This window comes from Triturus cristatus, chromosome 4_1, assembly GCF_964204655.1.
Source record: "Triturus cristatus chromosome 4_1, aTriCri1.1, whole genome shotgun sequence".
Classification (NCBI taxonomy): Eukaryota; Metazoa; Chordata; class Amphibia; order Caudata; family Salamandridae; genus Triturus; species Triturus cristatus.
The window spans coordinates 277,775,222-277,802,364 of record NC_140585.1 but is presented as its reverse complement, the minus strand read 5'-3'; the positions used below and the strand labels follow the sequence as shown (position 1 = coordinate 277,802,364).

The 27,143-nt window shown below is 46.4% G+C and overlaps 1 protein-coding gene across 4 annotated transcripts in view; it reads left to right on the top strand.

The window, feature by feature from the left end:
- Positions 1-27,143, top strand: part of KIAA1549 (KIAA1549 ortholog) — a 746,373-nt gene that overhangs the window by 582,399 nt on the left and 136,831 nt on the right. For all 4 annotated transcript variants that reach the window (XM_085652039.1, XM_085652040.1, XM_085652037.1 and 1 more), the window contains one exon: positions 20,724-20,947. In XM_085652039.1, the coding sequence (XP_085508165.1) occupies positions 20,724-20,947 (224 nt within the window). The remainder of the gene's footprint in view (positions 1-20,723; positions 20,948-27,143) is intronic.

Below are 27,143 nucleotides of genomic sequence, written 5' to 3'. Positions count from 1 at the left end.
AGGTACTAAAGGCCTGGTCACTTGGGGATCAAATGACCGGTTGTCTTGTTGTGGGTAAAGAACACTGGCACTGGGGATCTGTTTAGCAGAAACCCTGTGCAATTCAAAGTTGCATCACATCCATTGCAAAAAGTGGTGGAATTACTGCAACAAAAACTCAGTTTCCTATACTTCGCCACTGAGGCCAGTATTACCCCATAGGGTTGGGTGTTCGTGCAGACGAGCATCCACGGAAAGGAGGGGATGGGCTCATGACCAGGATTTATCCATTGCCTTGAGCATCAAGATCCTCCGGCCAGAGGCGGAGGGGGTCATACTGATATGGGGGGTAAAGCCCCTCTGGGCACCAGAGAATGGTACGTTCGATTGTGAACCAGTGCAGCGGGTCAAGGGTCTACAAGAGCATGTAGGTCAGTTGTGCCAATGTGGTGCAATCAGCATACCAAGGCCAGATGATCAAAGCCATGCCGCCTTTGATATGCGACCCCAGCATCCCCCAGGCCTGGGAGATGCCTACCCCTGCACTGAGGCCCATTTGGCATCAGGACAGGCTAGAAATTTATATGTGAAGTAGGCGTGGAGTACACTCCGGTCAGTCACACCCCTAAGGTCAGCTGCCCCAATCTAGAAAGATTCGGCCATCTTGGTGATGGCAGAATTTAGGAAACTGGGGCAGGGTTATGCCACCTTCCCACAGGAAGTTGTCAAATAGGGGGCATATTGGCCCCAAGGGGAGGTAGCCCTTTGACTACTACTCTTCATTCCCCTCATACCCTTAATTTTCATATTTAGGGGGCTCCTTGAATCCAGAATTTCAAGTTCCTTGGATTATAAAAAAAAAAAAGGAGGAGGACACTATCATACGGCTTATACTTTCTCAGTAAAAACTGCATTTGTTGGACAACATAAATATCAGAACTGTGTGAGACTGACTCCACGCATGCCATCTAGATATGTTGGCGTTATTCCTGCTAATTCACAGTGCACCATCTGTACCCCTAACCTAACAAGGTAACATGGATTGTGCAACCCCTGAATACGACAACCCTAACTTCTCAAGGAAATCATGGTAACAGATCTAGAACCTTTTTGTTTGGTTACTCATGTGTACCCAAAGAGATACTCAGGGAATACACAACATGCAGTTTCAATATTTATTAAAGCATTGTGCTTCTTCAACAGTTAAACCATTTTGTTATTGCAGAGAAGATATGCTTGCTTATAAGTACTGTAATCTAATGTACTCCTACCTTGTGCTTCCTTATTTACTGTGCCTAGGGTGAGTAAATCTGTCGAATCCCTATAGGGTGATCTAACTCTCCGTTACCTGTGGGTAAGTGTCATCAGGCTGCCCGTCTTGATGGGGAGCTGGGCAGCGTCCCTCGCATGAGGTAAACCGTAATCAGCTGAGCTGTAATTCCGACATGCGGTGACATCTAGGTGCCAGTGAAATGCTCCTCTGTCTAAACAAGGGAGTGATGTTGTTTATATAATAAACATCATCCATGTTGCCATGCCGAACCCCGAGTCAGGCCACTATTGTTTATTCTATTGTGATAGCTCTGTCTCTAAATGTACAATAACAAATAGAAATTTGTTAAATAGTGAACTTAGCCCTTGTACAAGGAAAATGTGTCTACAAAGTGGAGTTGTAAGCAGGGCTGGTTTCAGAGAATATTATCCTGCAGAGGCATGCAAACAAATGTGTGTCAGATGTCTTCGTGTTTAAGAAAGAAGGCAGCTTAAAAACCCGAGCATGTAAAATGGTGATGTTTCTACCTGGGCCTATAATGTGACCACATAACTCCCACGAGACGACAAAAAGTTTCCTAGAACAATGCTAACATATGTAGTGGCACAGACACCCAAAATCATGAAAAGCATTGTGTTCTTTTGAGAATGAAAGCATTCAGAAAGCCAAATTATTAAAAGTTATTAAAAAAGCGAGTTTAAAAGTGGTGCAATTTCAAAACAATTTAGAATGACCTAGCCAAATAAAAAATGTCCACAACTTGAAACTGCCATATAGTTTGTGTTCCAAGGAGTAGACGAAACATTGCTGTTCTCAGCAACCGCAAACAATGTTTCCAGAGGCACCCAATGCATCAGGTCCATAGAGAAAACCTATTTGAGTTCATCTCCCTCAGCATCCACCAAGGGAGGATCAGCTAGTGCTGAGTCCGCAGAAGACGAGCCAGAACCCAGATCACCAGGAGCTGAGGCATCCCAGGAAGGCTCAGAAGACTGTATCATTCGTTCACGACACACAAACTCGTGTGATAGTGCCAACCCCATTTGGCCTCCTGTTGGGACATACATTGCAGAGCAGATCAAATAAAAGCACAGTCCTGACAACTAGGAACATGACAAGCGGGTATGCCTCCAAAAATGCTATGAATGATGGAATAACTCCGAAGACCGCCTGGAAAGTGCTAACCAAGCCGTAGCCTATTGATTTAAAAAAAAGTGTGCTACCCCCGCAGTACTAGCAGCTGCGGCCGCTGCAGGTAAGAACGGTGGGGCCGGCTGGACGGGATTTCGAGAGACAATCCATGAGGGAAAATTTTAGTTCCCCCAGCCGGCCCCACCGCTCTTACCTGCCGTGGCTGAGTACTAGACATGTTAAAAGTGTGGTGCGGTATCTCAGAAGACCTTGCAACTTGAAGATCAGATTCACTCTTGCAGATGGTAAGACCACATGCTTCTGGAGCAATAAGGCTTTCAGTCTGCTTAAAGCATCAAGATGCACATTTGAAAGCTTTATCGAAGTCCAAAGTGTTCCATCCATAACTGTGCAAGCAGATGGAAACAGTACTTGTGTACAACAGGACACAACCTCAGAAACCATTACCAGATAGCAAATTCCCGGTTTCATCCCACAGCAGCCTTGATCATTCAGCATTAAATAATTCCCATTAGAGAGTAATCTGAAAGCCGAGCAGATCACATCAGCCGAAGAACCCTTGAGATAACACAACAAGTTCATCTTAGACGCATTACATGTGCCATGGAGGGAAACCTCCCTGAGCTATACTCCATGGTGCTATCGCAGTCAGTCACGCTAAGAAAAACCCTCAGTCTCCCCATTCCTGCATCGGTATTTGAAAGGTAAGATCCATGACCCGCATACATACCCCTATCCTAGCACCTCTTATCTGCCCACTTGATGGTGTTTTAAGCAGTATTGGATGTGGAAGGGTTAAAATTGGCAGAGAAATAAAGCAGTTGATTACCCTATCGGCAGAAGGTATTCCAGCAACAGTGAATGGTTGTGGTAAGTTTATTGTACAGTTAATTAAAACATTACAATTAAAAACAAGAACATTGAATTAACACCACGGAAAATCCATTCAACTATGTTTTGTGCCATGTTATGCACCAAGATATTCAGTTTTTAAACGAAGAGTTCTTTAACAGTAGGTGCTTAGTTTGATCATATTTCAGCTTGCACAGGAGGCTTATGCCAGGGTACTGATCCTAATTTGCATTTATTGGAAGCAAAGAAGTACGCCAAGTTAAATCGCAGGTGCATCAAGATGTAAACGTGGCCAGTGAAAATTTGCCAAATACATTTTACCCCTGTAAAACTTGCTTACTTAAAGTGCTTCATGCATAAGCATGGCTGATGTAAATTAGCTAATTTAATAAACTCTTTGAGACTTTGCTAAGTTAAAGTGCTTAATGCGTGAACAGATCGCAAAGTGCTGGAGAACTGTACACCCTCGTCAGTTGTGTCCTTGGCGAATGGCAAGTCGGCTTGAACATTCTCATCATAGCGGTATAGAGTAAATGTTCAACTACTGCAGTTTTATACTTAGTCGGTTTTCAGAGTTGTTCCTTGAGATGTCTTTTGTTGACTTGTTTTTCAGTCCCAAAATAGCAGTGGCGCCAGTCTCTTTTCTACTATGTTGAGGAATCTCACAAAGAGACAGTGAAGTTGCGGAGTGGTGTGATCAGAACAGGCCAATACCACCTGCCTGCAGGTTTGAATACCTCTTTGATTGAAGAGGGGCGGAGCATTGTTCATCGCTCCTCCAATAGCTTTGTGCAAATGCATATTAAGTACAAAAGGTCTTCTCGCCTGGTTCTGCATAGGTGGCAGGAAGTTGTCGTCGTATTCCGCTTCCAGGGTGGTGGGTGAAGGAGCGAGGATAGCATGCCCAAGTAGTATCTAAAAAAATGTCTCCTTCGCTGCCAACTTGATTCCCGAACTGAGGAATATTTGCAGCTTTTCAGCGACATAGTTGTTCAGTGCAAACCAGCCGAGTGCCCTGTCCGCCAGCAATAACTTGTCCTAATAATTAGCGCAATCATTTTGGTAGCTTTGGTAACTAGTTTTTTTTAAGCTGGCGTGGGATGTCAATTTTTCCCAAAGGGCCCGTAAGCCTAGCTGTGTTAAGGAGTCTTGAAAATAAACTCTGGCTGGGGATCTATCTCAAGATGTCAGTTCTGTCCAGAGATGCGAGTTTAATGTATTCTGTTCGATGCCCCTGATCTTGTGCTAGTATTTAATACACGCCTTCCTTCCGGCCGTGGTTTGTCTCTAAAGGCCACATTCTACTCTTATTTGTGCACGGGAGGTGTATTTTGGTAGACCAAAGATCATTCAGTATGCCCCAATAATAATGCTGTCCAAGGTGGCTGCGTCTCTCCCTCAGATTGACTCACTCCCATATGATATTATCGGTAGGAGGTTCGCTTGGAGTACCTGAAGTAGAGGAGATAAGGTGGGACCAGCCACTTTCTTCTTCAAGGACCTCCGCGCTAATGCTACAGTGGTACCTTTTCGTCTCCGGCATTCCTTCTGAGGCTTGAAAAACCCCTTATTATCTATGATGACTCCTAAGTATTCACAGGCTTCAATCGGTGTTTGTCCACATGCCAGTGTAGTTTTCTCCATTTTGTGTAGTTTGTCATAATTTTAGTTTTTTCCAAGTTGATTTGCAGGGCGAGTACTCTTGGGTGGCATCAAGTAAGTGCTGCAATCCAACTGGTGTGCAGATTATTAATACTAGATCATCCGCACAAAGAAGGCTTGAAAGAACCTTGTTTGACATTTTTGGGTCATGCGACTTGCAGTTATCCAGTCTCGTGGTGAGGTAGGCCATAGGTGGTAGAACAGAGTGGGGGGTAGGATGAACCCTTTTCGAACCCTTTGGTGGTTGGGATTCTCCTAGAGAGATGTGTCCTGGCCCCCAGTTTGACCTTTACCCAAAAGTCTCTGTGCAGCAGGACTAGCTGCCTTAGAAGGGCATGTGAAATATTCCAGTTGGTCAATTTCTGCCATAATTTAGCTCAGTCAACATGGTCAAAGGCAGAACGGTAATCGATAAAGCATAAGTACAGTGATTACTTGGCCTCTTTAGTAGCGTCAGTAAGCAAGGAAAAGGCCATGGTAGTGGTGCCCATGTGCCTGCAGAAGCCAGTTTGGTTTAGAAATATGATGGAATTGTTTGCAGCCCAGGTTGTTAGTTCCTCCAGGTTCGTTCCTGCATAGTATTTGGCATCATTCTCGATCAAGGTGACCAGGCGGTAGTTTTTTTGCATTGCTCTTATCTCCCTGCTTGTAGATAGGAGGTATATGGATCCTTTCCAGGAGGCCGGGATCGATTCTTCCACATGAAACTGTTGGAATACTGGTTCCATGATTCCGGACCATTATGAAGGATCTTGCTTGAACAACACAGGTGGGACCCTGTTGGGACCTCTCTTTGATTAGCTGTCTCTTGATTTGCTCCTCTGTTATACTGAGGGTGTCTGCCCGAGTGATTTGTACAGACTTGCGGTTTTGGGAAGCTTTACTGGTGTTGATGGTGTCATTTATGGAATCTGGGAGTGTTTCTTCTGTTGAGTGCTGCAATTGTCTCCCACTGCTTTGGGCAGTTGAGACGCCTGAACAAAAACTTATCCCAGGATTCCTCATGTAGATGAGAATGTATTCCTAAATGGGTCGGGCGTTAGAGTGAGTTAATTGTTCACCAGAACCGCGCGCTGTCATTGGTCTTTATATCGTGAAGTAGTATTGCCCACAGTGTCTCATTTTCATGTCTTTTTATGGCCCAATTTAGCTGCTTTATGACGTCTCAATTCGCACTGCAGAGTTCAATCTTGAGGATTCCTGTGTAGTATTCTTAGAGTTTTGGTTATAGATTGCTGGAGCCTCTTGGGTTGAATTGAAATGGGATTGTATTTATAAAGCGCAACTATCACTCCGCGAGGAGTATCTTGGCGCTGGGTTGAGCAAATTGCAAAGCAGTGGAGTTTGCCGGGCGCCTCCCGGCCTTGGGCGCACTTCTGATTGTTATATCGGTGTTTGGACCAAGCCATATACAAATCAGCCTTGACCCTGCTCCTCATGGGAATAGTCCATCCCGAACTGCCAAGCCAGGTCTTTCCTGGCCCGGAAACGAGCATCCTGGGACCAGTTTCGGGGTAATCCTCATCAGCCAGGCTAGCTTGAATCCAGTGGCACAGCGAGCAAGGGTTGATGTTCCTGGAGCATAAGCAAATTGGCCTGAGCCGGATCAGAGTGGATCTGATGCGTTGGATTTTTTTGTCAGTGGGTGTTATTGACAGTTTATTGTGCGGTTTATCCAGTTCCGTCCAGCTGCTTTTCCCCTTTGTATTTTTCTTTTAGTTTTTAGTTGGGGTTTAGCTGTTTTAGAGGGGAATTTGTTTCTACCACCCTTGAGCCCTGAATAGGTAGTGTTGTGGGCCTGCGGGGTCACCCTAGATTGATTTACAATGAGCAAGGGAGTAGGATAGCCCGGATTGTGGTGGGGAAACAGCCTATTCCCCAGCACTGGAATGTAAGCTTTTTGTCCAAGACCATCCTCGCTATCTCAGTTGATGACCATGTAGCTTTGGTTGCCTGGCTTGGCAGTTCAGGATGGACTGTTTCCATGAGGAGCAGGCTGAAGACTGATTTGAATATGGCTTGGTCCAAACAACGATATAACAATCAGAAGTGCTGGACTGTTCTCATGAGGAACCGGGTCAAGACTGATTTGCATATGGTTGGGTCTGAACTGTGGTGGCAAAGAGAGCTAATGAATGATGATGGATTTAACCCGAATCTGTGACTGGGGGTGAGTGTGTGAAAAGTTTCAGCGCTCTGTCCATCTCCTTGTGTATGCTTTAGATACAGACTTGTTCTCCTGAACCTGCCAATCTCGTATTCCACATACAAATTTTAAATCAACATTGTCTTTCAAAAATCAAACCCTTGAATAGACAGCTAGGAAAGAAAAGATGCAAAATAAATCAGCTTGATGTCAGTGAGCATAGTTTTCTTTGCCATGTGAAGATGTGAGTTTATAATAATAAGACTCTGGGTCAGCTTGATTGTGAACGTCTGTTAATGCTTTTGAGCTACCCCGTTGTGGTGTAGGGTAGTGTTCCCATTGTGTGCAATTAAATACTGCACATGGAGTACTTGCTTTATGCAGAAAATGGTGACAATAATGGTGAAAACTGAACATTTCATCATATTTAGAACTCTCATCCCACTTCAGTTAAAAACAGTAGAACGCTGTAGGTTGTCTAGCATTTCAGCACAATATCAATATCCCAATCATCAGAGATAGTACTAGGAGTGATGACTTCATGCACAGAAATTTTAAATACATATGGAACTTCAATAGTTTCAGCTAGTCCAAATATATCATAGGATACCTTATCCCAAGCAATTCCATCAGGAACCGGAACTGCAGAAATGTTCACCAGGAAAAGGTCTCTTCGTGCTTTGTGTGATAAAGAATGGGATGTTTAAACCAAGTTAATCAGCTCAACAGCAGAGCATTTGGGGAGATAGTGTCTGTTCAAGAGCAAGAAAATAAAGTTGCAATACCAATCCAAAGGAAGAGGAAAGGTAACAAAATTTTAATCCAAATGTATATCCATAGAGGAACAAAGTGTATTTTTCAGCCAAATGTAAAATTCATGCAGTCTACCTCTGGGCGGTAGAGATGGGGTAGACGAATCCGAAAAAAGTCATCAAAGTAGAGAAAGCAGTCGGGTGCAATTCGATCTATTTTAGGCTGCTATGTAGGCTATGTAGAACTGGGGATAGACTCCATGGTGGGTAGATACCTTCTTTGTCTGTTTGCAGAAGTGAAATCTGAGTTTCTGTTGATGTAGCATTTAGATGTGACACTTCAGTGTTTGCTGTCCCCAGCCGGGGAGAAGAAGCTTAATCGCTGATCAGTTTCCAACGACACCACCTATAAGGTAGTGAGAAGAGGCAAGTAACTACACAGGAGCCCTCTTTGCCTACTATGTAGAACCGACCACATGATGTGGTTTGATGAGATCTATTATTTTTGTAGCCCACAAGGAGCTGTTTAAAGTACAGTTCTTATACCTTCAACAGCCATGACCGGTACATGCGCTCTGTAGGAAGGCCTGAATTCCTTCTTGTCTGCAATCTTCTCCTGGACGAGATTCCCTATCTTTGAAATCCAACCAAGAGTCGCTGGTGCGTCCTTCATTTTACTAGTGACAGAATGTTTCTGCTGGACGTTGCTCTGAGCATCTCGAAAGTTGTTCAGATCCTGTAGATCATCCAAATATTCATTGATGTAAAATGGTGTTTTTGCCGCCACTCTACTGTGGACTGTCGAGGTCTGGAACCCACATTTTAACCCCAAACAGGATTTCATAGGGAGTCAGACCACCCAGAGGATTTTCTAGGCAGATTATTTAGGGCTCTCTGGACCCCATACAGGTGGTAAACCCAACGACAACTTTACCCTAATACCCTGGCTGTTAAAGACTGCTTTAAGTCACAGTTCTACCTCTACACTACCGCTTTCCTTTGGAATGATAGGGGAAGCAGTACCGCACAGTCGCCACTCGCTGGGACAAAACCCATAGGAGAGCAGGAATTCACTGCTACCAGGATGTATTTGCAAGGCCCATCAGAATGTAATGGGCCAGAGTGGTCCAAATAAACACAAGCCAAAGGCTTGTTCTAATGTATAGAGGTGTATGTGGTAGACGAGCTATGGTGGAAACCTTCATCTGCTGGCAGATGTCGCATTTAAGGATAAAGTCCTTGGTCTCTTTGTATAAACCTGGCAACCAGTAGTATTGCTGCAATAGTGAAATTGTAGCTGCCACCCCTGCGTGAGCAGATGCTAGGCCCTCATGTGCTGCTAGGATTAAATCTAACCTGTGATCTAAGTTTGGTATTACTCGATCCCCCCACTCCGGGAATCTGAACAAAGGGAATGTTTTGCGCACTTAACTGTTAGGAGTATTTTGTTGGAAAGCCTGTCAGCAACTGGATGCCATCACGCAGAGCGTTGACAGCCGTCATAATGTCTCCATCTATCCTCGCCCTTGAACGAGTAATTGTAGCGACTGCAGCAGTTTGCACTGTTGCTTTTGTGGCTTTGTCAGCCATAGAATTCCCTACAGCGTGTGTTTCTACACACTGATGACTCAGTGTGTGTATGACATGACCCTGTGGCAAACATGCTTTGAGTTTGGCCACTTGTCCCCAAAGCAGCTTGTGCTTTATAGTGTACCCTATGGAATCTCTGAATCCATTTTGGCTCGAGTAGTTTAAGTACTTGAACAAACTGGACACATTAATACGAATGCAACACAAAAAGATGATGGACACAATGTTGAACATTGTCAAACATTCATCCCCAGTCACAGATCTGGGTTTAATCCATTGTTATTTTGCTGACCCTGCCATTCCAGAATGGACCCAGCCATATGCAAATCAGCCTTGACCCTGTTCCCCATGGAAACAGTCCAGCCACAAACTGCACGGCTAGGTCCTCCCTGGACCAGAAAACAAGCATCCTGGGACCGGTTTCGGGCATTACCCCTCCTCTGCCAAGGTAGCTTGAACTGATGGCGTAGCGAGCACAGGACCCACGTCTGGGCATACCCTTCCCACTTAGGGTGAAAATGCAACACAAAAAGATGATGGACTAAATGTTGAACAGTGTCAAACATTCACCCCCAGTCACAGATCTGTGTTTAATCCATCGTTATTTTGCACGCCCTGCCATTCCAATTTAGACCCACCCATAAACGAATCACACACTATCACTGTGGGGAATCCAGGATCCGTATTCTCAAGTGACAGAATGAGCCTGCTATGCTGTGCAATCATCTAGTGACTGCATGCCGGTTTTGCATGGGCAGAATTCTCCATCCTCCATTCTAGCCTTCACAGCGGTGCACGCTGCACAGTATTGGTGCTTAGTCCCTGCGACAGGCTGTGCAGAACAATTAGTATAGATAGATGATGTAATCATGCTGATCTAGAGGCATGACTTAATTAAGCAGAGGATATTTGTTTTCATATTGCAAGTATGCTTGTGTTGGTAGTTTAGAGTCAAATGTGTAATCTACATCTGTTGCTGTAAGTCAGTCCATTGTATTCATCGTAGATTTAAGCTTTTGCGTTTGGAATGCTGGCCTTTGTGACAACCTCTAAGGCTGGGACTGGAGGCATGGCAATTATGCGTTTTCCCTGAGCCCAAGATCTTTCTTTCACTACAGCATTATGTGCTGTTGTCAGATTCTTTTCTTTTGGTGCAAAACACATCTCTGCGTTGGTGTAAATGCGATTTATATGCAATTGGTACACTGTCTCCTTTATTGAATGCGATATAGTTGTACTCTGCTGCACCCGCCATTATATGGATCACCAGGTTTGTTGTGTTTACACATGTGTGTAAGTGTTTTGAAGCTGTCATGTCAGCTTGTACTGAACATAGTATTTGTGTGTGTTCAGTTGTCTATGTGCTTGAAAAGCCTAGACGAATCAAGTTGGAGAACGGTTTTACCCATTATGAATAGTCTGGAATGTCTGTTCTGCCAAAGTTCAGAAAGCCTGGTATTGATTGGCGTTTCTTCAATGTGTTTGGCGGTTATAGAAGCACACACTTCTAGAGGAAAAATGCAGCAAGGCTTGGCTTCTGCTTTCACTTGACAACTTGTATCCTGGAAACAGGACACTGAGGTAGGCTATTTTTGAATTCTTGAAATTAAATTTGTAGCCCATGTGAGCAAATAACAAATCTATGCGATCTACTTTAGCCAAGTGAGTTGATAAGTCATCATCCGTTAGGTATATGTCATCAACATATGCCTGGTCATCAAAAACTTGCAAAAGTTCTGTAACCCAGGCTGAAGACAACCCTGGGCTATTCTTATACACTTGGAGCAATCAACAGAACTGGTTTTGAGAACCTAGAGCGCTGAATTCAGGCAAATACCTACTTTCAGGCGCTGTATTTTGCAAAAAATAATACATTTGAAATGTCTAATGTGGTTTTGTATCTTTTACGCTCTATGTTGTTAAATAGTGTCACCTTGTGCGTGTTTTGTACAGCGAATGTATATGTAGTGGTGTTCTAGTGTCTGTAATCTAACACTAAATGTTATGAATTGTCTGGTTTCATTACTGGAAACAAAGGTTTGTTCATAGGGGAGGTGCAAATTTCAGTTGCACCTTGGTATTCAAGTTGTGTGAGTATTTCTCTAGCTTGTTTTTTAGCCTCCTGTTTAATAGGGTTTTGTATATGAGGTTGTGGTGTTGACCTAACTAGTATGATATGATGCGGGGAACCTACATCCCACCCCACATGGTTGCAGTCTAACGCTGGAGCTTGCGCTAGGGCCCATTCCTTGACGTATGAATGTTTAACTGCATCTCGGACGAGGTAGGAAAAACCAGGTCAGTTACTGTTTCTCCCTCGGGCAGTCCATAACAAACACTGGTGGACAATCCTTTTCACCCAAGAGAATGTTATGTCACAAAATTTCAAAAACTCACGAATACCCATAGGTGTCTTTTTTTTTTTTTTTTTTTTTTTTTTAAAAACCTTTATTTGTGCATAGTAAAAGAACAAATACGGGCCTACAACCATCAGGCCGGCCACAATACGGTTGAGCACAGAGACAAACAATACATCCCCTGTGCGTCAAGATCAAGATTAGCAACGATTCAGGATTCATACACTGGAGGGAGCCTTAACACCGGGGGAAGGAGAAGTGAAGGTTAATTTTAAGGTTTTCAAAAAAAAAAATTTTATCGGGAAAAAAGTCAGTAAAGGATAGAAACAAGGAGATTCGAGTCCGCAAGTCGGCTTCATACACTGGAGAGCAGCAGCATCATTAAAACAGCCATAGAAAATCTCATACAGTAAGGCGATGCAATTAGATAACAGGATCATCACAGTAGTAACTACGCACCCCCTAAAAGCCGCCCCCACTCAATCCACCCCACACCCGGACCCCGAATCGAAACAAGTATAGCGCAGAGACATGAAAGAAAGAGGCCCATAGAACTAAAAAAAAAAAACAGTAAATTACCCCCCCACCCTACACCAATGCGGAGGCTATGGCCTACCCCCCCCCCAGCATAGTGCCTGTCGCCCAATGAACCCGAAATATAGACGAGAGAGAAAGTAGGAATAGAGTAAAGAAACTAAGAGAAGAAAGAAGAAGGGAGGCGGGGAGGAGCCCACGTATCCTCAGGAGCGCCCGACACCACCGGCCAACCAAACCTCCACACACTGAAACCCCACTACACCCAAAGGCGGTCGTGGGAAGATAGCATGTAACACCACGGAAATGAAGGCAGACAGATCGCGACGAGTGCGCACGACATAAGTAGACAATTCCAGTCCCAGTCCAGCCCGGCCGTGAAGCCATGATGATAGAAAGTAATCTAGCCCTGGCCCGATCGCGGGCGTACGATTAGACCCGCCCCCTCGTGAATGCCCCGCATCCCGAACAGACAAAGACAATATGGCCACTTGGGAGAAGATGGAGAAGTAGAGTCACAAAATGGCCGCCGATCATCTATTGAGGTCCCCTTGCACACCATATAAAATCCAGACCTGGCTTGTAAAGTACATGAGTTCCACATAAAAGGAGTAGCAGGCCACCGTGAACAGTTCCTCGAGGTCGCCAGGTGTAGTTCAGCTGGAAACTCCTGCGGGCCCGGTGAGGCAGGCAACAACAAAGCAGGCGTCAATGACCGGGGAAACAAAGTATCTGCCATTGAGCAGGAGAGCGACTGATCCTGAGCGCCGGGAAAGCCAAATGCAGACACCAGTGTAGCACCGTTATACCCAGTCGTTGCTTCCCCGCAGGAGGACCACAGCACTGGCAGACTCACGTCTTGTTGATCACAAACGGGGCGCTCACGGCCCGCAGCAGACAGTGTAGAGTCGAACCGCTCACTCAGCGTTTGCAAGCCGACACACAATTGCAGACGAAAGTCCCGCAGGGCAGCCAGAACGGAGCCGTATGTCAGCGGAAGCTGCGTCCCCCCAACGGCAGCAATCCGGGACGGCACTGGGGAGCTGGAGTCTGGTAGAGGGAGGGCGAAGCGGGCAGCGGGCGTGACCGGAGCATCACCCCCCAGCAGCGAGCAGGCAATCAGCGCCATGTTTTACCGTTGAACGGTACCGTGGCCAGGGGGGGGATCGTGACAAGGAGGCAATTCCCAACAGGTCTGCGCCGCAACAGGTGAAAGCCAGCAGTCTCTTCCCCTCCCTCAGGCTCTCTTTGCAGCCAACTAGACCATAGAAGAAGGGGGTCTGCAGCCTTCTACAGCGTGGTCCACAGAGCGGGGTAGGAGACCCGCCACACCGGGGCTTACCCTCTGGCTCCAGCCCATCAGATGCAGGGTACAGGAGGTGTCCGGGCGTCTCTCTCCCGGCTCTTCTGGCGACCATGCGTGGCGTGAGGCGGGATCGGGACCTCGGGCTCAGATTTGCACCAGCGGGTCCGGTGACTGCAACGATTCCAGGGGGTCGGCCGAGGCCACAGTAGAGCAAGGGTCCAGGGCGGGGAACAAAGGCACCAAAAACTCCGGCATCCGGGCGGGCTAAGACTTCGGGAAAGCGGCGGCGCAGTCAGCGCGTCGTCGCACGCGTTGCACCTCGAAAATCGGCAAGGATAGGAATCAGGATGATAGTCCGAGGCCAAGGGCCGACGGAGCCGGGCGCTCAAGCGACTGCTCCGGTCGCCATCTTGGCTCCTCCTCCCTACCCATAGGTGTCTTGGCGCTGAAATGGTACAGCAGTTTGGTTAGGGGGAACTAAGGATTAGATGTTAAAGAGCCAAGTTTTGAGCAGTTTCCTAAAAGTCAGTAGGGTGGAAGCTGCTCTGATGTTTATAGGCAGACTGTTCCAAAGTGCGGGGGCTTCTGAGGAGAAACTACTGCCCCCCCCCCCCCCCCAAACCCCTCCCCAATCCCCCACCCTCCAATGAGTCTCCCGAATCAGGGAAGGGAAACCAACATGGAGCTTTTAGATCTCAAATTTCTGCTTGGAACATACCAGGTAAGTGACTGTTTGAGATGGAGGGGACCTAAGTCATGCAGAGCCTTATAGGTAAGGCATAACACCTTAAATTTGATTCAGTTACTCACTGGAAGCCAATGGAGTCCTCTAATAGGGGTGGAAACTGGTTGGAATTTAGGAAGATAAGAATAAGTCTTGCTGCCACTATCTGCACACTCTGTAGCTTTTTCAAATATTGTTTTTGGAGCTTAACAAAGAGTCCATTGCAATAATTCAATTTAGTGAGAAAAAGTAATGTAATGACTGTTTTCCTTGAGTTAAGTGTAATAAAAGGAAGGATCTTCCTGACGATTCTCAAGGTGTTGAAACTGGAAAAAGTAACTGAGCTGATGTGTTTATTAAAATTAAACTTATCTGTAAGCATTCTAAGATTTTTCACTTTTTGAACCGGGATGGTAAGTATTCCTAACTCAGATGGCCAGCACGACGGGCTCCAGAAATGAGGTCTATTGCCGAAGAGAATGACCTCAGTTTTGTCTGAGTTTAACTTAAGGCAATGTTTGCCAATCCAGTTGCTAACAGCTCTCACACAGTTATAAAACTGGGAGATCGTGACATTTGCGTTATCGGATGCGGAAACAACGATCTGTGTGTTGTCAACATAAGAAGTGGGAGAAAACCCAAAAGATCTAATCAGGGAAACCGGTTCGATGACATAAATGTTAAAGAGTAATGGGCTAAGAGAGGATACCTGTGGGACCCCGCAAGAAAGAGAAAAAGACCTAGGTGAAATGTTTTCCAGCATGACTGAGCGTTCTCTCCCCTTCAAACAAATACTGAAGCAATGCAAGAGCTTTGTTGGTGATGTCATGTTTTTTTAAGCGAGCAGTGAGGGGGGCATAATCAACCGTTTCGAAGGCCGCTGACAAGTCGAGAAAAACAAGTGCTGCAGAGCCTCCTCTGTCTAGAATATTTCTTAACTCGTCTGTTGTTTTTATTAATGTCCTCTCTGCGCTGTGCTCGGCTCTGAAGCCGAATTGAGTAGGGTCCAATAAAATGAATAAACTGTGTCAATTGAGTATTCATGAGTTTTCCACTATTCATGCAGGAAATGGTAACATAGAAATGGGACAATAGTTTGCTGGGTTATCAGGATCTAGATTGGGCTTCTTAAGGAGTGGCAGCATAAAAGCATTTTTCCACATGTTAGGAAAGATTCTAGTACTGAACATCCCATTAAAAACATTAGGTAAATATGAGGCAATAGGGACAGGGATCTGTTTCAGGATGGATGGGGGCAGGGGTCATAGGGTGACCCTGAATTTGTGGAATTGATCAAATTAAGGACTTCAGAAAACTTGGACGAGGAAAATTAACTAAAATTATGTTGGGAGCTGCCAACAGGAAGGTCATGATTAGGAGATTGGTCTGTGGAAGGGCTAAGGCTAGGGTCAACAGTGCTGAAGAAAGTAAATTGATTATAAATTTGACCCACTTTGTCGCAGAAGTGGGAGGCTACTTTTTCACAAATATATTGGCTTTTATTAACTCCTTTAGTCTCTGGAGCTTTGATAAGTTTATTTATGACAACAGTGCTTAGAGGTTTCAATTTGTTGTGTGAAGAAGGTAGATTTTTCATTGATAATAACTGCCTTATACTTGACAAGGGAACGTTTATAAATTTCTTTGTCGTGGGAGTTCTAATTAGATCGCCATTTCCTTTCCAGCCTTCTAAATTTTTGTTTTTTAAGGCGAATTGTTTCTGTGAACCAAGGTGCAGATTGTTTCGGTCTATTTTGCCCAAATGTTTTATTAGGGACTGCTTTGGAAATGGCAGAGTTTAGCCAATCTGTATAGTTGGCTGTAGCCTGATTAGGGTCCAATAATGGGACAGAATCAACCTGAGAGAGGTGCTGCCGCATTATAAGTTAGTGTTAGTCAGAGTTGATATGACATAAGATTAGAATCTACTGTTCTGTTTTGGAAAGGGGAGGGAACAGTTAATTCAAAAACAATAGCATTGTGGTTGGACCATGTAAGAGGTAGAAAGTCCTTGACCGAAATGGACGGATTATTAGACAAAAATGGCGTCTAATGTGTGACCCGCGCTGTGGGTGGGCTGATGTAGTAATTGCAGCAGATTAAAAGCATTCATGATATCAAGGATAGCCTCAGTGTCTTTATCCTCCGTACAATCCAAATGGAAGTTGAGGTCACCTAGCACTGTGAAATCATTGTTACAGGACCCTACTTCAACCCGAGTATTAATGGATTGTAAGAAGTTGCGCCTTAGGCCGGGGGGGGGGGGGGGGCGATAAATGAGCAGGCCTCTAAATTAGTAATTTTTTGTTAGCTCCAAGAGAACCACCCAGTGCTTTAGTCTTTTCTATATTTTTCTCATTATCCACTTTTTAGTAGAAGAGTCTGATGCCTGTTTAAAGTTATTCTTTTCAGAATTACCCTTAATTTGTGGTTTACTAGGTCTGGCTCGCAAATGATCTCTACTTATTGATGCATAGGTTTCCTCTATAATTTTGGGTAATTTGCATTCCTGTTGTCCCGGATAAATTTGTGAGTCGCTTGCATATAGACAATGCTGCTGCTTTCCCTTTAATGTTACTCAGCATTATAGCGGATACTGTAGCAAATTTGTCCATCAGTTTCATCCCCAAATCCAGGGCAGGGGCTGCCCAATTCTAGATGAATTTAAGCACTTCTAGCAAAACAGCTAGTGAGGGTGTATGGTGGGTTCTGGCATATCCTGCATCAAAGACTACCCCAGTGTGCAGTCTTCTACCGGGGGAGCAATCCCCATTGGCAAGCATATTGTAGAATTCTATTTTTTTCCTGAGGTCCCATATGGGGAAACACTGTTTCAAGCTGACTTGTTATTTGTGCAATCCATAACCGAATCTGCTCCAGTCTGATTGGAATTTTACCCATGACAGCAATGATGGTCACTGGACTAATTTCAGACATACCCCAATGTGATTGTGTAGCTTGAGCAGCCCTTGTAGGATTTATTGTAATTATTTTCATGACAGATTGTGTCAAACATCTATGTTTTAATCAGATCTGTATATTGTATGTGTAGGTCTGAACCGGTCAGATTTTCTATATCTCAGTAAGGCGTGTAACTGGCTAAGACTGGTCATACTGCACTCTCATTGATAAGGGAACCTAGTCTAACGTTGTGTGTATGTGGTAGGGCGCCTTCAAACCAGTTTTGGTGTTCTTGGTATGTTAGTGGTATTTCTAGAGCTGCGTAAGCTGTGTAGTTAGGAACTGCAGCCTCGGTGTATGTTTGAAACTGTCTTGTTCGTGATTCTGCTGCTGGGTATGTAACGCATGAATAGAATTCCTCTATCCTATGTGCTTTGTGGGCCTCAACCACAAAGGTAACGTCTCCACCCGCAAGGGACAGTCCATGTTGCAGCATTTGTGTAACTGCATGTCTGCAGTTTACTGGTATGTTAATTGCTGCGTCGTCATCAGCCATATGAATATGTGGAATTCAGAGAGGGCATCTTTATGGGGTGATCCTTTGAAAGGTTCAAGCTTGAACAACCTACAACCAATACATAGTCTTTACCTACGCAGCTTAGGAGGATTTTTCCCTAACACCACAGAAGTCTCTGGTTATGATGTGAGTAGGGGTCTTTGGGTATATAAAAGAGAACTCCGCAGGTGATCCATTAAATAAGAACCCAACCTAGAACATTGGTGGCGCCATGTCGTACAGCTTATACTTTCCCAGTAAAAAACTGTGTTTTTTGGACAACATAAACATCAGAACTGTGCGAGATTAACCCTACCCATTCCATACAGATATGTTGGCTTTAGTCCTGCTAGCTCACAGTGCACCATCTGTACCCCTAACCTGACAAGGTAACAAATAGATTGTGCAACCTCAGAAAATGACAACCCCCGACTCCCCAAGCATATCGTGGTAACAGAGCTAGACCTTTTCATTTGGTTACTCATGCATACCTAAAGAGGTGAACAAGAAATACACAACATGCAGTTTCAATATTTATCTAAGCATTGTGATTCTTGAGTAAAATACATGTATTGCAATAATCAATAGAAGAAAAAAGAATGTTATTAGCACAACGAGATTGGTGAAAAATATAAACAGTTGAGCCATTTTGTTTTTACAGAGAAGATATGCTTGCATATAAGTACTGTAATATAATGTACTCCTAACTAGCACTTTCTAACCTAGTGAGTCTAGGGTGAGTGAATCTGCCATATCCATGTAGGTTATCTAACTCCCCATTACCTGTCGGTAAGTGTCATCAGGTTGCCCGTCTTGGTGAAGAGCTGGGCAGCATCCCTTGCAGGAGGTAAGCAGGAATCAGGTGGGCTGGAATTCCGGCATGGGGTGACCTGTAAGCGCCAGCAAAAGGCTCTTCTGTCTAAACAAGGGAGTAATGTCGTTTATATAATCAACATCATTCATGTTGCCATGCAGAGGCCCTAGTCAGGCCGCTATTTATTCCCTTGTGATAACTGTCTCCAAACGGACAATAACAAATAAAATTTTGCGTAGTGAACTTAGCCCTTGTACAGAATGTTCAAGGTATTTGACAATTTGCCTACGAAGTAGAAATGTAAGCAAAGCTGGTTTCAGAGAATATTATCATGCGCAGGCCCACAAACGAATGTGTGTCAAATGTAATTGTGTTTAAGAAAGAAGGCAACTTAAAAACTTGAGATTGTAAAATGGTGGTGTTTCTACCCGGGCCTACAATGTGACCACATAACACTGAAGAGCTGACCCCCGCAAGAACTGAAGACTACTGACTTTTGGTCAAACCCTGCCTGCCGTACAGAGACTTGACATTTGCAAAGACCCGACTCATCCTGCAGCTGTGCATCCTCCAGAAGCCCCAGAGGGTTGCTTGTACATCGCCTAGCAGTCAGCATCTCCCTTGGAGTAGAGGAGCTACTCGTCTGCAGGCACCGACCGCGATGGCCACTTTAAAGAAGCATCTGCCCACCGGGTTCACCGAGCAGTAGCCACCCAGGAGGTTGGAGTACTCAAGGAGGTCGGATCCGTCTTCCTGCTAAGCCTGAAGACACCAGGACGTCTACGAGACCTCTTGCACCAATACCTGGTGTCCCAAACCCTTGCCGCGGCAAAAGCTTTTTGAAAGTTCAGTCTTGACTCCCAATGTCCTCACTGAAGACCAGCCGTCAAGGGGCGGCGTTGACACCACAGAGACCAGCACTGAGAATGTCCATGCTGTCCTGTTTTTGTCCCCCTTGCTGGTCCTGACTGACACCAGTGAGCACCTTGACGCACGAGAGCCAGCCGACCACAAATACTCTACACCCGAGCTGCCCGCCCCAGGTCTAAGGACACAGACTGCTCTCAAGTACTCCCAGGACCCTTATGGCCTGAGCCCCCCTGTCGGGAGCTCCCAGACTTGTCCCCCTTCCTCCCCCCTGCGTTTGAAGCCCATTTCTAAGTGCCCCCCCTTCCCTTCTTCGGCATAGAGTGCAAGGCTACCGACCTGTCCAGCACCTCTGCACCCAGACTCACCGGTGCAGATACGACCGATCTTACTGGTGGAACTTTGATCCTTGTCCCTCTACCACCTCACGACTGAAAGGGGTCCCACGGGAAAGTATTGCAAGTATATGTATGCAGTAAATGTTCCTTCTCCCCTAGGAAAGTATTGCGCGTAAAAACGCACTGTTGGTTAACATTGCTAAAATTGTAAAAAGTCTATTACGACTAAGTACTTACCTCTTTACGAAGTTCTTTGTTTCAAAATACATATAAAAATACTTGTAATTTTTCTTTGGTAAGGATCTTCTTTTTGAGTGTTTGCATAATTTATTGACCTTGTGTGTGCAACAGATGTCTAACGCTGCTCAACCTCACTGCCCTAGATAGAGCACCTTGGGTTGCTGGATCAACCCCCTTTCCACTCATAAGGTATATAAATAAATCATGGTATACCTGGACTCTTTACACAGCATACCTCTTTTGGTATACTATATAAAGAGTCCACTTCCTACGTGAAGTTATAAACCCAAGGGTATTATGCACAAAACAATTCCCTTTCATCATAAGGCACAGACATTAAAAACTGTAATTTTTAATGGATAAACTTGCTTCCCTAAGTAACTCTTGGTTACACTTGATCCAACAAGTATTTGAGGACTGCTATATATATTATTCAATTTGGCACATTTCTAGAACATTGCACTTGGTTTAGTTTTACGCTGTGGTCATAACCGAACATCTAATTTGATCATATCTCTGCTCTTCAGAGTTACAAAGTTTTGATAATTTTATCGCAACACTTTTCATACCTTGAGGTTCACCACATGTCTGCAGTCATATATTACAAAATATGGCACTATGTATGACTCATCAGTTTAAAATAAAAGCACTCCTTTTTTTCTGCATTTTTTTTCCTTCAGATTCAAACAGCCCTCAGGCACAAGTCTGAAATTGAACACCATCGCAATAAGATACGTCTCCGGGCCAAGCGAAAAGGACATTATGAGTTTCCAGCAGTGGATTTGATAGGGCTCACTGACACTAGAGAACGACACAAAATGTACCGCAAGGCCCAGATGCAGATTGACAAGATACTAGATCCAGGAGGCAATAGTTCACCAGTCTTCGTAGAGACCAGAAAAAGGTATGATTTCTGATGAATGAATGTTTTTACATTGAAAATGTACTTAACTGATGAGTTCATTTGTGAGTTCCCTTCAATCATGTTGGCTAATTAAAATCACCACATTTGATACTGAACTTAACTTTGAAGCCTGGTAATGTGTCACTGTAGTTTCGTTAAAAATTTGTCTCACATCTTTTGTAAGAGGATAAGATGCTAGAATTTCTCAAATTAAACGATTAACCTACTGTGCCTCTTAGTGATGCCCTTGCTTGGGTTTCTCTGTGAGTGAGTAGCTCGAAAACCTTGTGGCTTGTTCTAGTTCCCTGACCAGCGAGGAAATCAAACTTGCACAGTATGGTGCTTGAATTTCATTCATAAGTATGATGCACCAATTTCCATTGAGTGAAGTTATCAATTTCACAGTATGACTGACTTCCCAACTTTCATTTGTGAGTTACTCCTCAAAGTGTATGTATGTGAGAGAGGGGCTTAGTTCCCCATGTTAGACAAGATCATGTTTAAAATATCTGCTGAAGGAGGCTACCCTCATAACTCCATACAATTCTTTAGATAGGGTTCACCATTTTGTTCTTTTGTTCTTCTGGCTGGTTGTGCTCCTCATCTGAGGACTATTTTCTTTTTCATCACCATAAGATGGTAGACTCTGGCACTTGTCCTGTCAGGATTTATTTTGTAATATACCACAATTCAGTTTTGCATATCTGATGTTACTGCACACAGTTCTCCTGCAATTTTTAGTCTTGGTTGCCATGTTCTCAAGTCATATTTTTGTTTATCATGAACTGTATAATGATGCTGTCAGTTTGTTCCCATCAAAAGACCATGCTCTGAATGTAATCACTTAAAATTGTTGCTTTCTCCTCAGTTCTGCAGTGCTTAGTGTTGGGATGAGATATTACATATCTTGCTCTCTCCTTTCCTAGGATAGTGACGTAGATTCACATGTGCATTATTAATGTAGTTGTGCATGTCAAAGAAGCATTTAAATATCGCTCTAAGTATGCCCCTGCTGTCAACTGTTCCAGGTAGATTAGCAGAGATGTTTTCTTAGATTTGTAGTCATTCTAGTTGTCTTAACAATTTAGGAAGTGTCCCTGACTCTTACCTTGGGCTTATGAGAGGCTTTTTAACCTGTGTAGGGAAGTGAGTGGGACGAAGGGGAGGTGTGGAGGTGGAAGGGTAGTTTTATGAAGTTTGTGGTTAAATAGAACCCTTAAAACTATGTTAGCACATTCTGTATTGGTGACCATCCATGTGGGCGCCACACAATAGCCTATACCTCCAGAGATGCTTGTGTGCTTCTCATCTTTTTCTTTTCGTGGGTTTATTAGAATCTATTCAACATCACCATTAGCATGTAAGAATGGTTGCTAACGAAGAACCAAAAACTTGTTTTGTGGCCATATTTCAACAGACAACAGTCCGTGTGCTTCAAGTGTGTACACTGGGTTTACTTCTTCATGCTTGCGGGTGTCCATCTCCCATAGCAATATGGGCCGTGCAGTTGTATTTTTCATGGTTCATAAGCTACATCACAGTTGCTAGTCCGGAAACTGCAGTTTACCTCCCAGGCATTTGGAATGCTCAAGCAGATTCTCTCAGTGCGACTTTTCTAGAGAACAACAAATGGGTCCTAAAGGACACATCTGAAAGAGACTGTTAGTTATTGATTCCTTACCTTAGAATTACACCCAGACGTCAGACTAGATCCGGAGAATTGTTTCTTCAGCAGTACCCCTGCGCATCGGTAGGTGGCGTCGGTCGACTCTTCGTTTGGCGTTGTGATCGCTGGAATGACATCACGGTATCTACTTAGACGCCGCCCCTGCGTGCTGACGTCAGTTCTTTCTTTCTCCGCGCCAGCCTGCGCAGATCCGGAGACAGTGGTCCCTTTAGTAATTTTTTGACTCTTTTTTTCTACTTTTGTCGACATCTTTTTCGAGTCGCTTGACTCCTGGTGCACAGGGATGTCACATCGGCGGAACGGCTTCAAGTCTTGTGGCTCCTGCCACAAGCTGATGTCGGTGATGGACCTACATCTCGTATGCCTCTCGTATGCCTCTGGTGTCTGGACCACGATCCGAAGTTGTGCTCCGACTGTCTTTGCGGGAGCGGTTCCGTGCTTTTGGAGGCCCGGCAGTGGGCTCCGCGCCGCTCGAGATGCCAGTTGAGAGGTAGGTCTCGGGACCAGTCGCGGAGCCATCACCACCACTCCTCGTCGAAGCCTTCGGGTAAGTTGAAGCCCAAAAAGAAGGCGAAGAAGCACTGACGCTCTTCGCGTACTCATCAAACGCTGACCGACGGGACACGGAAGGTAGTCATCCGGATAGCCCGCGGAACCTGTTGGGTCGACGCTGAGCCTTCTTCCCTTCGAAGGGGGCCGGAGCGACCCCCTTCCCAACTTTGTAGCTTTTATGAAGCCCTCCACTCCATCTTTGGGCAGCCCGACTCCACTGGCGTTCCTTCGGGCCCCGCGGGCTCGGCTGGGGGTTCTAGGCCTTCGATGTCCGCGGCTCCAGCATCGGCTCTGTAGGGCCCTCAGGGATCCAGATCCGGATCAGTGCCGGTCGACCTTACAACATCTCCTCTGGCGTCGAATCAATTGACGACCCCTCCGCCCCTTCCGACGCCGGTTGTGTCCCCGACCGACATCGACCCCGTCCTCCCCCTCAACACGGAGCCGGAACGGTGCTGACCGGTACTTTTGTACCCTTGTTCTACCCTGGTGTTCCCTATCGCCCTGATTGGCAACCAGAGGAGGGTATGGAGGACTGGGAGGGGTCTTTGGACCCTCTGGCAGACCAGTTGGAAGAACCGGACTGGAGAGAGGAGTTGGGTGAGGCCAGTGGTCTGGACACTTCTCCATACCTTGGCATGCTTTCTCCCCCACCGTGGCTACGGAGGAGGGTGCTTCATACACAGTGGTGTTGCGTAGGGCAGCTGAGGCCTTGAACCTCAAGCTTCCTACGGTGGCGGTCAGGACTAACCTCCTGACCGAGGTACTTCAACCGGCAGTGGACTCTTCCGAGCACCTGCTGCCGTTCAGTAAGGCCCTCACGAACATCCTTCTGGGCACTTGGGCCAAGCCCAGCACAGGGGCCCCTGTGGATAGGATGATTGCCTGATGCCACAGCCTGGCCCAGGGCGACCCCATTTTCCTCTCCCAACACCCTACCCCTGAGAGCTTGGTAGTTGAAGCCTCTACTTCCAAGGGCGCATTCCCTACCGCTCCACCCGATGGGGAATTCAAGAAGCTGGATCACCTTGGGAAGAAGTTGTTTTCTTCCGCCAGCTTAGGACTGCGGTCAGTGAACACTGCATGTCTCTTGGGCCGTTACACCCACTCTGTGTGGGACACGGTCGCACAGGTGCTGCCACAGTGCCCAGAGAAGGCCCGGGCCATGCTCTCCTGTGCAGTTGCTGAGGGTAGAGATGCAGCGAAGTTCGCCATACGATATGGGTTGGACACTGCCGACTCGCTAGGCAGGACGATTTCAACGTCGGTAACCCTGAGACGCTACGCCTGGCTGAGGCCCACTGGTTTTTCGGGCGATGTCCAATCGCCTCTTTTGGACATGCCCTTTCATGGCCGTCGCTTGTTTGGCGACAAAGCAGACAACGCGCTTGAGCGCTATAAGGATTCTAGGGCTATGGCCAGATCCTTGGGCCTCGCTACCACCTCTCGCCCGCGCAGTCTGCTTTTCGCCCCTTTCGTGGCTGCGGAAGGAGTGCCTCACCACGTTCTGCCCAGAGCCACAAGCCTGTGCAAACTGTTCAACCTCTGCGCTGTCGGGGTCGTGGGACCCAGCGTCGTGGGTCAGGGGGCCCAGTGGGCGGGCCAGTCCACCAGTGCCCCCTCTGCAGCTGCCTCCAAACGTTCCGAGTCCGACTCTCCAGGGCCTCCAGTTGCTAGTGGGCGGCAAGATTCGCCATCGCCTCACCCACTGGCCGAACATCACGTTGGACAGGTGGGTTTTGCAGATAGTCCGAAGGGGCTACTCCCTCCCCTTCGAGACTACCCCTCCATCCATGCTACCTACACTCCATCGCATGTCGGAGGATCACTTGGCCCTTCTCCGCCAGGAAGTTACGGCTCTCTTGGCCAAGAGAGCCATCGAGCGCGTCCCTGTGCCAGAAGTAGGTCGTGGTTGCTACTCCCACTACTTTCTGGTACCAAAGAAGGACAAAGGCCTATGTCCTATCTTGGATCTCAGGGACGTCAACCGTTTCCTCCGGAAGGAGAAGTTCAAGATATTGACATTGGCTCAGGTTCTGTCTGCTCTCGACCCTGTAGACTGGATGGTAGCGTTGGACTTGCAGAACGCCTATTTCCACATTCCCGCCCTGACGGCCCACATGCATTACCTACAGTTCACGGTAGGCCATGAGCCTTTTTTATTTACCGTGCTCCCCTTTGGCCTTACCAGCGCCCTTTGGTGTTCACGAAAGTGATGGCGGTGGTTGCAGCTCATCTACACAGATCAGGGGTTCCAGTCTTCCCCTATCTCAACGACTGTCTGTTGGAGGCTGGCTCACCCCAGGCTTCCGTCTCCCACCTCCAGACTACGGCGGACCTCCTGCCTTCGCTTGGGTTCACTATCAACATGCCAAAGTCACACCTGATTCCCTCTCAGAAGCTCCTTTTCATCAGAGCGGCTCTTGATAGAACGCAGTTTCGGGCTTATCCTCCTGAACAAAGAGTCCGGGATATTCGGGCTATGATTCCGATCTTTCAGCCTCTAACCCGGGTTTCGGTCAGAATGACCCTGAGGCTGCTGGCCCTCATGGCCTCCTTCATCCTGCTGGTGGATCATGCCAGGTGGCATATGCGGGCTCTGCAGTGGGACCTGAAGATCCAGTGGGTACAGCATCAGGGGAATCCTTCCGATTGCGTTCAGATTTCGGAGGACACTGCACACCAATTGCAGTGGTGCCTAACGAACCAGGATTGGGACAATGGCAGATCCCTCTCCCTTCCCCAAACAGAGTTCACAGTGGTGCCAGATTCATCCCTTCTGGGGTGGGGTGGCCACATGGGAGAGGCGGAGATCAGAGACCTCTGGTGTCCGGCGGAGTCCGGGCCCCACATCTACCTTCTGGAGCTCCGGGCATTTCATCTTGCACTGAAGGCATTCCTCCCCTCTGTCCGGGGAAGAGTAGTGCAGGTGTTCACGGACAACACCACCGCCATGTGGTACTGCAACAAACAGGGTGGGGTGGGGTCGTGGACCCTATGTCGCCTTTGGAAGTGGCTGGAACATCAGGGCATATCCCTGGTGGTTCAACACCTGGCAGGTTCACTGAATGCCAGGGCGGACAAACTCTGCCGCAGGTGCATGATGGATCACAAATGGTGTCTTCGCTCGGAGGTGGTGCAAGGTCTCTTTCGACAGTGGGGAGAGCCTTGTTTAGATCTATTCGCCAGCGGAGACAACGCACAATGTCAGTAGTTCTGCATGTTGGAATTTCCAAGGCAACACTCGCTTTTCGTCGTGAGTGGAGTTGCGGTCTTCTATGCGCCTCTCCGCCTATGCCACGTCTGCCCAGAGTGCTGAGGAAGATCAGGCGCAACCGGGCCAAAGTCATCCTTGTGGCTCCGGATTGGGCACGAAGAGTCTGGTATCCCAAGGTATTGCACATGGCCATCGATCTTCTGATCAGACTGCTTCTTCGGGAGGATCGTCTGTCGCAGTAACAAGAGACGGTCTTCTACCCAAACCTGTCCAGCCTCCACCTCCTTGCGTGGAGATTGAGCGGCGACAGTTGACAGTTTTCGACCTGCCTCCCAAAATCCGTAGTGTAATCTTGCCAGTCAGGCGTCGCTCCACAAAAACGGTATACGCCTGTAGATGGAACAGGTTTGTTGCATGGAGCACAGCAAAGGCTGTGGATCTCCTTTTTGCCCCTGTCAGAGGTTCTCCTCTTCATTCGCTCTTTGGCCCAGCAGGGCTCTGCTCTGGGCACTCTTAAAGGCTATCTTTCGGCCATTTCAGCCTTGCTTCCGCTTCCTGATGAGCCTTCAATTTTCATGTCCCCTATTGTAAATCGTTTCCTTAAGGGCATTACTCATTTGTTTCCTCCTAGTCCTTTCGTAATTCCCCAGTCGGGCCATGCAAAAACGAACCATCTCGTTCTTTGCATTAAAATTTGGTATTCCTTGGCGAAAAAGGAACCTCCAGTAGGGTTGCGCGCC